At 48.8% G+C, this 10,299-nt stretch overlaps 4 protein-coding genes across 4 annotated transcripts in view; 3 read left to right on the top strand and 1 right to left on the bottom strand.

The window, feature by feature from the left end:
- Window positions 1-4,571, top strand: part of NGA_0235800 (uncharacterized protein) — a gene marked incomplete at its 5' end in the record, with an annotated part of 5,081 nt that extends 510 nt beyond the window's left edge. Inside the window, 14 exons of the mRNA XM_005854363.1 lie at window positions 1-5; window positions 185-264; window positions 742-910; window positions 1,096-1,162; window positions 1,335-1,420; window positions 1,574-1,721; window positions 1,943-2,040; window positions 2,173-2,224; window positions 3,065-3,213; window positions 3,289-3,363; window positions 3,566-3,707; window positions 3,846-3,910; window positions 4,008-4,112; window positions 4,224-4,571. The exon at window positions 1-5 is cut by the window's left edge and continues 280 nt beyond it. Coding sequence (XP_005854425.1) covers window positions 1-5; window positions 185-264; window positions 742-910; window positions 1,096-1,162; window positions 1,335-1,420; window positions 1,574-1,721; window positions 1,943-2,040; window positions 2,173-2,224; window positions 3,065-3,213; window positions 3,289-3,363; window positions 3,566-3,707; window positions 3,846-3,910; window positions 4,008-4,112; window positions 4,224-4,295 — 1,313 coding nt within the window. The 3' untranslated portion in view covers window positions 4,296-4,571. The remainder of the gene's footprint in view (window positions 6-184; window positions 265-741; window positions 911-1,095; window positions 1,163-1,334; window positions 1,421-1,573; window positions 1,722-1,942; window positions 2,041-2,172; window positions 2,225-3,064; window positions 3,214-3,288; window positions 3,364-3,565; window positions 3,708-3,845; window positions 3,911-4,007; window positions 4,113-4,223) is intronic.
- On the bottom strand, window positions 4,568-6,642 carry NGA_0235400 (arsenical-resistance protein). The gene is made up of 4 exons (XM_005854359.1): window positions 6,266-6,642; window positions 5,837-6,159; window positions 5,483-5,621; window positions 4,568-5,287 (listed from the first exon to the last, which is right to left on the bottom strand). Exons 1-4 carry the CDS (start codon window positions 6,626-6,628, stop codon window positions 4,883-4,885), a joined length of 1,230 nt encoding a protein of 409 aa, XP_005854421.1. The 5' UTR covers window positions 6,629-6,642; the 3' UTR covers window positions 4,568-4,882.
- Window positions 6,643-7,737: 1,095 nt separating this feature from the next.
- Window positions 7,738-8,700, top strand: NGA_0235500 (protein-tyrosine low molecular weight). Its single transcript, XM_005854360.1, has 3 exons — window positions 7,738-7,917; window positions 8,028-8,201; window positions 8,376-8,700. The coding sequence occupies exons 1-3, from the start codon at window positions 7,759-7,761 to the stop codon at window positions 8,472-8,474; spliced, it is 432 nt and encodes a 143-aa protein (XP_005854422.1). The 5' UTR covers window positions 7,738-7,758; the 3' UTR covers window positions 8,475-8,700.
- Window positions 8,701-9,237: 537 nt separating this feature from the next.
- Window positions 9,238-9,740, top strand: NGA_0235600 (uncharacterized protein; the record flags this gene model as incomplete). Its single annotated transcript, XM_005854361.1, has 3 exons — window positions 9,238-9,382; window positions 9,471-9,573; window positions 9,678-9,740. Coding segments are annotated over exons 1-3 (252 nt in total), but the record flags the coding sequence as incomplete, so codon positions are not given.
- Between the last annotated feature and the right edge of the window lie 559 nt (window positions 9,741-10,299).

Genomic DNA, 10,299 nt, shown 5'->3' with positions numbered 1-10,299 from the left:
CGAATGTGAGTGTCAAAGTGTGGTTATTGATCCGGACAGGAAATGTTTAAGAAGGCAAGACAAGATTTGTTTTTCTGTTCACAGCAACGAAAAGTACCACAAATATTTGAAGCATTAGGCCTAAAAGCAAAACTTTTATAATATACAAATAATCATTACCGTCCCACTTTATCCTGTCCGGCAGAGTGATACGACGCCATCTGATCCTAAGGCCGCGGCGGCCTACCTCGCCAAGCAGGCAGCCATGGGTGCCGCTCAGGTGAAGTAACAAGGACATTAATATTATTTAAGATTGGTATAGCATACAGGAAAAATGTGCTTGTTCTTTTCTTGCTTTGTTGAAATCTATATCCTACTGCTGGTACTCTTCGTCCTTCCTCTGAATTCAGTTTCTATTTTTGTAACCCTTTTCCCTCTACATTCCTGCCTTACATCGCGTAGGGTGCCCTTGAGAGCGCAGGCCGCGGCAATCCAGTAGCCATAGATCCAACCACGGGCTCTGTTTCTTTAGATCAGGTTACGGCCAGATCTCCGGAAGCGATGGATTTCTATAGGTATATAGGACGTTTTCACAAACTTGACCGCCGAAGTGAGGGGGGAATACCCTACAATAGATCCCAGTAGCTTGAAAGGGTCCTGGAAGGATTTGCCTCTTTTTGTATATCCATCTTTCGTGTTATTGTACCGTTCTACTCTCTAAGCACCACCGCATGTTTATCGCCCCGTTCACTTCCCTCTCAGTACCATGGCGAATGTGGCTGTGAACCAGCTGGATATGACCGATGCCCAAAAGGCTGTCTTCCTCTCTTACACATCTTATGCCCTAGCGGGACTGAATGCCAGTATTGAGTTCAACTGTGCCTGGCAGGCCAGTGTGGGGCTCAATTTCAACATCGCCTTTCCCGACGGGGTGAGTATCTTTCTCGATTGTCATTCTTAATTTATATACTCGTTTTCCTTGATCCAATTTCTCTCCTATTTCTTCCTCATCTACCGCATCAGCTTCAGGCCTTGCCCGCTGCGTGAAAGTTGATCGTCCCCCTCCTTCTCATTTCTCATCCACCCTTTCCCCATTTTCCTTCCTCCCACCTTCAGTATGCTGTGTACCATGTCTTATTTGTACCCAAGCTTCAAGGGCCTATGGACGTCATCCGCATCGAAGGTACCCACTCACCATACCTTTTTGTCTTCTTCCCTTCCGCGCCCTTTTCGCCTCTCCGTCCGTTTTATCCTCGCCAATTACGTTCCTTTCTCTTCTTTATTCACTCCTGTCTGTTCGAACTTAACAAGTGGAACCTCCCTCATTTTTGTTGCTTCTTCCTCCTTCACGACAGGCGATTATCCCTTCGTCCGATACTTCTCCTACCAATCCTACGATCCTAAGTCACTAGACCCTGTGGCTTCTGTCCGCGACTATGAGGTACAAAAGTAAAAGGCCAAGTTAAGGGCAAAGAACGTCACGCGACCCGCTCGCACCTATTTCTAGAGACTAGGGCTCTTTGGAAAAATCTCTGGACGCGTCCCCATTCCCCCTACTTTCTGCTCATCCCTCTGCTTGTTTTTGCTTCTCTAGATCAAATCCGTACGGGGCGTCAACCCCTTTGCCACTCCAGGCACAACTTTGGGAGATAAGGGCAAGTATCAAGTTCACGTTACTCTCAATGGCGATCAAGGCTACCCTAATGAGCTTCCCACCATTGCATCTGGGAGTAACGCAACAGGTATGTACAGCTCTCGCTAACTCCGAATGTTTTAATTTTATTATCGTCCTTTCTGCTTGTCCTCTCTACTCTACTTTTTTCTTGTGAATTCTTTCTCTATTTTTCAAAAGCTTTTCTTCCATCCATTCTTCAATCAGTATCTTTGTTTGTTGTGTACCGCTTTTGATGTGAAGTTCATTACGAATGTGACAATCACTCATGGATTTCCCGCTATGCCTCAGGCGCTTTTGTTCTTCTCCGCGTCTATGCCTATGACAAGCAATCTCCCGACAAGACGGACATCTGGGGTGCTGTTGCGCCTCCTGTCGTCAAGTACAAGGTACAAAAAGAGGAACCCAGGAATAGCTCGACCTGTGAATATTATATCAGACATGTTTTCTTATTTATCTCCCGCTCCTTTTTTACTGCCCATCGTATGCTCCACCGTTCCTTTTCTTTTCCCCCCTCCCAGCTATTCAATCCCTCATCCGGCCAAGGCGGGCTCTGGTACACTCTTGATCAGTGTACGCCCAATAACACGAAGATTGCTTCTCAATTTATCTCCACAATTGCAACTGGGTAACTATCATTTTCCTTCCTCCTACTATTTTCTGTAGCGAATTTGCTCCCATTTCCTTCATGGTCACGATTTCCGATGTGTCGAAAGGATGTTATGGTCCTCTTTCTCTTGCCACGAATCCTTAGTGCAATTTTCGCGCTTTTCTTTTACGAGCCCATGCAAACTGCTATGGCCAGCACATTCAAGCCTTTCGCCTACTTTCAAATCCTCTTCATCATTTTCCCCTCCCCCCCTTTATCTAATCTTTTTAGCTACTCCCGCGTATTAGCCACCGAGAATAAAGCAGGCGCAAACCCGTGCCCGACATGGAACAGCCGGGATCAATTCCGTAAGAAGGAAGGAGGATGGGGAAAATGAGAGTTGAAAGTTACAGAATGGGGAGGAGAATTCGCTGTATGAGATGAGAAATTGCTTATGATCTGCATATCCCTTTCGTGGATCATATATGAAAGACCTGTATTTCTGTCTTTTGCAAACATTTGCTTGCTATTCCTCATTTCATCTCTCCGCCTCATTGTTCCAACCATGTAGGCCTCTTTCGGCGGACGGGTACACGCGCGCCGTTTGTCAACAAAGATGCGAACTATCTTCTAAGTTGTGGGAGTGAAGGTGAGTAATTTGAATGAAGAAGGGACCTATGCAGGGAAATACTTTTTGAAAGTTGGAGAAAAAGCCAGCGACAAAGGCCTGCTAAACTGCAATTCTTGATTTTTGTAGCAAGACTTTTACCCTGCGTTTCTCTCGGTGTCTTCTAACCTTGCGTTTCCTTCCAATCATCTTCCAGTCGACGGTGGTGGGGTACAGGGGAACCTCGTGGCTGTGATCACGGGCACTCTTCCTCCTTCTCCGGGTGGCCTCTGGACCCCTCCTTTTGTGGCGGACTTCACCAAAAGTAACGCGCGGTACCTCAGCCTCTCCACTTATGATTTGAATGTACGTATAGAGTTCGGCAGCATGATACAGGTATTGACTTGAAAGCACAACAACATTTAATTTTTGCATTAACAGATTCCAGGTCCTGTGCTACAAACGCTATTTGATAGTGATATTGTCGATTTCTACTCGCAATACTATGGCTCGGAGGTAAGAAGCATTCACATCGAGGAAGGAGACGAGGAGATGAGAGTTATGATATGAACTTTGCGAGGGAAGGATATAAAAATATTGGATACGGTGAGATGTTGGACCTAGCGTTTGGGACCGGCATCATCGCGATAGTCTGCAAGAATATTGTTCAATGCGTTTGAAATGTGACCGTTTTTTCCTTGTCCTCCATCTTTTTTAGTACCTCTGGAATCTCCGTAACTCTCGCCAGTATAAAATCGTGGCCGCCGCGGACCTTGCCTCTGCCAAACGCTGTGGTCACTTGACTAGGGATGCCATGTTTCTCTCAACCTGGGGCCAGACTGCCCGCGTCTCCTATCCAGGTCAGATTTAGTCGCTGCTTTTCGAAGGCTTGCTCTCCCGCTGTTTGGTTAGCTTCGACAACTTCGGATTTCTTGGATACACTTTGTTGAGACATTTGATTTTGTCATAACTTATACTTGCCAATCCATTTCTGGTAGCTCTGGTCCTTCGAGAGATTCTTTCTCAGAGCAGCCGCATTGGTGACACTGCAAACAATACCCAAGTGAGTATTTGAATGCTGCAGCCTTCACACCTGTTCTTCCATTGAACACATATGCGTTGATAACCTGCTCACTGATTTCGTCCTTTCAACATTGCAGAGCATTCACAACATAAAACAAGCGTGTGAGAGCATCGCAGGCGTCGGTGCGAAATGCGAAACATCAAGCTTCGCCTCCAGTGTCATGAAGAACTTCTATCCCAAGGTAGGATGAAGAGCAATTCTCTATGGGACCAGATAGAGGAAACCATCAGGCTGATTTCTCACATATAATTTTTTGTCTGCCGCGGTTTGTCATGATGGCGTCCACAATCAGGTGACATACTATGACTGCTTGCAAGGCGGCAAATCCGTAGCAGCCCCTTACAACCAGAGTGCGACGTACTGAGTCAGCAACGAGATCATGAATTCCCCAACGAAAAGGGAAGAGTAATTGGCTTTATTCTTGTGCGACGATGTCGACTCGTAACATGGACATTGTCGACGCGAAGGGAAAGCGGTGTGCAAGCTACGTACGACTATACTGATGCAATGGGTTGAGTCTTCGAGTCAACGAGTCAAAAAGAGAGGCGAGTCACGCAAGTGACCAATGTTACGACGGCGAGATAAGCCTCAGCAAAAGGGGGAAAGTGTGGAAGTAAAATCATCGACATCGCTCCCTCAACCATGATTATTTCTGACTTCTGAGAAAACACAATTATTGCTTTAGAACGAGGGCTTGTAGATCAATTCAGTCAAATGCTTGTATCATGACCTCAACCTTCACCTGCTATACCTCAAAGGAGACTCGAAAGGCTTCCTCGTGAGCTTTTTCAGGCGATCGAAACCAAATTGTTCACTATATTTCCACACCAAACGGTTTACTCGAAACAGGCTGGTCTTGTCACATATATCGTGTTGGTGCCCGCAAAAATATTTCGACGACTCTGATTGCTTTATGTTCATTCTTTGCACGACGTGACAGCTGTTCATGAGTTAAACATGCATCTCCACGCTCTTGATGCCCTCCACTGGCTCCCCCCCCTGAACACTTCCCTCCGCTCCTTTTACTCCGTTCCTCGACAGCTTGCTCGGGACGGTGGTTTCCTGCCCCTGGTACCACGCTCTTTTGAAATACTCTGCCATCTTCACCAAGGACAGCATGGTCGGGATCTCGATCAAGGCCCCTACCACACTCATGAGCGCCTCTCCAGAGTTCAGTCCAAAAGTGCCCACAGCCACCGCCAGGGCAAGCTCAAAATTATTCGATGCAGCCGTGAAAGCCAAGGTAGTAGCTTGAGCGTAGGTAGCATTGGCCAGAAAAGATAGGTAGAAGCTGCCAAGGAACATGCTCAAGAAGTAGATGGCGAGGGGGACAGCGGCGTAGAGGACGCGACCAATCTGGGACAGAATTGGGCCGAATCACGCCGCGAGTGAAGAATGAAATTGGAAAGGAAGAGTGAGAGGTTCTATCAAGACTCCTGAGGCTTGCACGGTCCTGCAGAGACACACTCCTAATCTTGACCTTTGCCCACGAGAGTCCACTCCACACGAAAGGAAAAAGGTGAGGGGAGAGGGCCTGACAGGGATCACTACCTGGCTCAAGATGCTCTTGGACTGGGTGGCGAAGAGCACCACGATGGTGAAGAGAAGAGCGGCCAGCGTCAGAGGACCGATGCGAGGAGCGAAGGACGTGTAGTACCACTCCTTACCTTTGAGCTTGGTAAGGAGAAGCCTGGACCGGGTGGATTGTGGGAGGTGGGATGGGTAGGAGAGAAAGCGTTGGTGATGATGGAGAAGTACTCGAGAAGCGGCAGAGCACTACCAGGAAGAGACAGAGGGGACAGGCGTGAGGGGGATCAGGCGGATCAACGGAGCATGGCAAGGAAGACAAATGCTTCAACATCTTTCAAACGAAGGAAGAAAGAAGCCTTGCCCTGAAGGACGTACCAGCAGAGAACCCCTGCAGCGAGTGGAATGCCCAGGTAGATTCCCACAGAGATGGCAATGTCCCCCATGGTCACGTCCACGGCACTCGTGCCCGCCGAGCCCAGCATGGCCGTGGGCAACGTGATAAGGAAAAGCACCGCGTACGGGGAATAGAGAAAGATGGTGATGATGCTGTTGAGGGCAACGATGGCCGCGCAATACTCGCGATCGCCCCTAGCCAGCTCCACCCACACGATCACCATGGCGATACAACGGGCGCAACCCACAAGGGAGAGGCCCGACATGAAGGAGGCGTACCTTCCTTCGTGGAAGAATGCGACGGCCTGTCAAGAAGAAGAAGGAAAGTAAGGACGATGAGTTCCAGGTCGGGGAGACTCAGGTCTGAGGTCATCGTCGCCCGCCTCTCAGCGACGCACTCTTTCAACGTACCAAAAAATACATCAAGAACGGCCCCACTACCCAGTTCAGGAACAGGGTCAAGAGGACCAAATGAGTATCGGCAAAGACGTCGCGCATCTTGTTCCAGCGAACCTTAGCCAGAGGAGGAAATATCATGAGGATTAATCCGATGGCTATAGGAATATTGGTGGTCCCTACGCTCGATGCTTTGATCGCCTTGATGATGGCAGGAGCCTGTCCAAGCGCCAGTCCCACACCAGCAGCTAGGATGATCCATCCAGAAAGGAATTTGTCCAAGAAAGATAGCTTTTTCTCCTCCTCAGGGTGAGAGTGGTTGAATTGCGTGCTTTCCACCGCCTGGACCTTCGACTCTTGTGAGGAGGGCCCGGACATGCTGCGAATGGCTGAGAAGAAAAGATGGTGAGCATTTTCCATAATGTTGAGCCTTGCATTGTTCAATAACACGTGATGGAGGACACGAAGGGGATCCTCGCTTTCGTTCAGCAGACGGGTTGTTGAGACCGGGGAGGTCTTACGCGTACTACAGAGTATGCGCTACACATAGGGTTTGATCTACGACAATCATGCATGCAATATAGACTGACGCAACATGACAGGAGAAAGTCCCTTTAAGTCTGACAGAAACTTGTCACAGGAGACGGGAAAGTCACCCCACGGGGGCAGGACACTGCAGGGGTCCTCAGATTTTGATGGCCTGGAGTCGCCTTTGTAGGGGCGAACGAGTAAATCTTCATTCCCGACAAATGAATCTAGGCCCTACCACTCGTTGACAGGCGAGATAGGCGGCGTCAGATGTGCCTTTGTGAGCATAGATAAGGCATAATTCCGTGCGTATTCATTTCGTACGTCCCCCCAATATGTGCAACGTGCTCGTTCATCTTCAAAACGAAATTCTCGGGGCGTATATATCGTGGCTTTTTCCCGCGTGGAATGGAAAAAAGCTCGGATCTGATGCATGGCGTCGACAAATGACTACTTCATTCCCCTGACAAAGCATGTCGCACGCTCTGTTTCAAGGTCCTGTCTTATGCATACAACATACTGACTGTGCGACTGGTTGAATGAATAATATATTTTTTGCCTGTCAAAATACTTTACGACCTCCTACAATCCGGCTTCGGGTTGAGATTCTAAACGTGTAATCAGCAGCCTTGCATCTGACTGCGTGAGTTTTATGAGTAGCGCGTCACAAAGTACGTAACTACCACCTCCTGCCCCCCTTAAAAAAGTTCCAACATTGCAACACCAACCCTGGGTATTCACGCAGGCGATTGAGTCAGTGTGCTGTGGTTTATTAGTCTTTGATACCGAACTGCTTCAACTATTACTGGTAAGCCTCGGTAAAAGCCCCTGCAAAGGCATTCTGCAGACAAGGAGAAAACGCTGAAGCACCGAGCGTTTGGCCAGGACATGAACGTATGATAAATTCATCGATTTCGTCTTTCCTTAAACATATTTTCAAACCCTTTTCCTCTCATCCAGCCAAAAACCGAGAGAGCAGGATGGCGGGTAACCAGCCTCCTCCCTTCAAGCTCCTCTTCGTCTGCGTGGAAAACTCCAATCGTAGTCAAATGAGCCAGGCGTTCGCCACCATCCTAGGTGGGAATAAAGTGGAGGCTTACAGCGCGGGAAGCAAGCCCAGTGGTGTCGTCAATCCGAAGGTAAACTGAAAAATAGAAAGCCAGCAAGCAGACAGTGGTACGGGGACACTGAAAAGGAGATCGTGTAGACAGCTTGCATCGACTCAGCGTCATAGCATTTTTCATGACAGGCCATCCTTTCCATGAAAGAAATCGGCTATGATTTGTCCCTGCACGACTCCAAGAGTCTGGAAGAGGTCGAAAGATTCGCTCCCTTCGATGCGGTGGTCACTATGGGTTGCGGAGACGCGTGCCCATGGATGCCGGCCAAGCGGACAGTCAATTGGACAATCCCTGATCCCAAGGTATGTTTAGGTGGCTAGAGAATGTCGAAAATGCAACATGAGAAACACTCTGCAGTGAGTCCAAAGACTGCCGGTCGTCAGGGGGCACGAATGTCGGATGCTGACGTCTTCACCGTTTCTTCATGTTAAACGACTCGTCCCGCGTTTCATTTTCGATTGGATACTATCCGACAGCATATGGAGCCCGAAGAATTCAATAAAATACGGGACTATATCAGAAGTCTGGTCAAGGAGCTGCTGGATGAGCTTGAGACAGGGAATGACGGGAAATGAATATGACAAAAAGGGTCAAAGCATGGGGGAAACCCAAGGAAGGAGGAGATTCGTTCAAAAAATGGGAGATTCTTGCAAGCTGCGAGGAGTGCAAGAAAAGCTCTCCGCAAGACTCAATTGAAACATGAATCTTTAAGGCAATACTGACAAGGAAAAAAATTACTGAAGTAAGCCGGGATAAAAACCAACGAGGAACTAAAAAAAGAAGAAAAAGTCATGCGCAAAATCTCTGCATTCAATGAAGATCCATGCTATCAGTTCTAGGCCACTCGCAACTCATTTTTTGGCTTCAGAAGCCGTCGTTTATCGTCCTACTTTTAGCGCATCGCGTCTCGAAGTGCCCTGCCACCATCTACAGCGGTCAGACAAGGTCAGTACTTCATTCCTTTGTTTTTAGTCATCACAAAGAATTGAGGTATATGTTTAAGGCACCATGATGAAAATGGGGTGGGAAATGCTATTTTCGCATACATCAGACATTCCCTCGCATTTTTCAAGAGGTAGGGGGGAGGTTAACCTTGTGCCCGGCATTGCGAACATGGCAAATGTCCTGTGAGCACACTCGAATGCCAAAAACGATGCTCGCTGGCGTCTTTTTCCAGTGCCAAAGTTTGCTTTAATGGCCCTTCTGATGCATCACTTGTTCCCTAGGATGTTAAAGTCCGCGTACAGTCTTGCTTTTCGTGTTCAAGCGGCGTTCGTTGCGAACCGACAGACTACCTACAAGTACCTTGATTCACGTCTCTATTGGCAATTTTCCTGTAACAGTCAACGGTTGAGAAAAAGAGCAAATCAGGTACGCAATAATACGGAGTGACACAAATGCAAGGGGAAGGCGTTGGCGGTGAAGATGGTCTCCGTGCCGGGCGTGACAACGACGATGGTTCGGAAATCGGCCTTGGTGCCAGGTACGTTCCTTCTCCTTCCTCCTTTCGAACCCATCACCGCTTCTCCACTCTTTTTTCCTGACCTCGACTATGTCTCTGGCAAACGAAGTGGCAGGCGCTTAATGAGCAAGAACGAGTACTACGAGCAAGTCGCTGCACTCGACCTAAATTTCGCCTTGGATAACCCTCTCTACGCAGACAAGGAGATCCATGTAGGTTACGCATGCTGTTGTTGTTTGGGTTTTCACCGTATGAATGCACACTGACATAAACCCTTTTTCTTTTTTATTGTGTCGCGCCGTCGGCCGCCGTAAAGATTGTGCACGCTGAAGACCATTGGCATTGGCTCAAATTGGCACGGAGGGAAGAAACCGAGGAGGAAGAGGAGGAGGATGAAAAGCAGGCGGATGAGGAGGAGGAGGAAAACAAAGAGGAAAAAGCAAGCAATGGAGAGCGTGAAAGGGAAGGGGGGAGGAAAAGGTGGGGCCGGGACGATGGGTTTGGAAGAGATCAGGGCGAGACTCACAGTAGGAGGTACAAAAGGCGTCGACTGGGACTCCCACACCGCGGAGACCTCCGCCCCCCCCTCCGGAAGGTCAAGGTAAGGAGGAAGTCTTCCACCCTTAGGTGAAGGAAGGACCGCGGACCCTGGGGAGTCGGGAGATGTGTGTCCGCAAGGGGGGGGGCATGGTCTGAGAGGAACGGAGGGAGGATTGCGCCTGTGTCAGCTTTTGAGACGGGCTTGAAGCCGCTCGCTGCCCCTTTTGCTCTGTGTTCTCAGCCTTTTTTCCCCATGAGTTTCGCGTCCGAATTGTTTTTTGCGCTCCCTTGCGTTCCCCCTGTCCCTTGACCCCTCCGGATCTGCTTGGACCTTGATTGCCCTCCCCCTCTTTCCTTCTCGGGCGGCGCGCTTCGCAGGTGGTCTCTGCCACGTTGGC

Source organism: Nannochloropsis gaditana (assembly GCF_000240725.1).
Source record: "Nannochloropsis gaditana CCMP526 unplaced genomic scaffold scaffold530, whole genome shotgun sequence".
Classification (NCBI taxonomy): domain Eukaryota; class Eustigmatophyceae; order Eustigmatales; family Monodopsidaceae; genus Microchloropsis; species Microchloropsis gaditana.
This window is presented reverse-complemented; position numbering and strand designations above follow the sequence as displayed.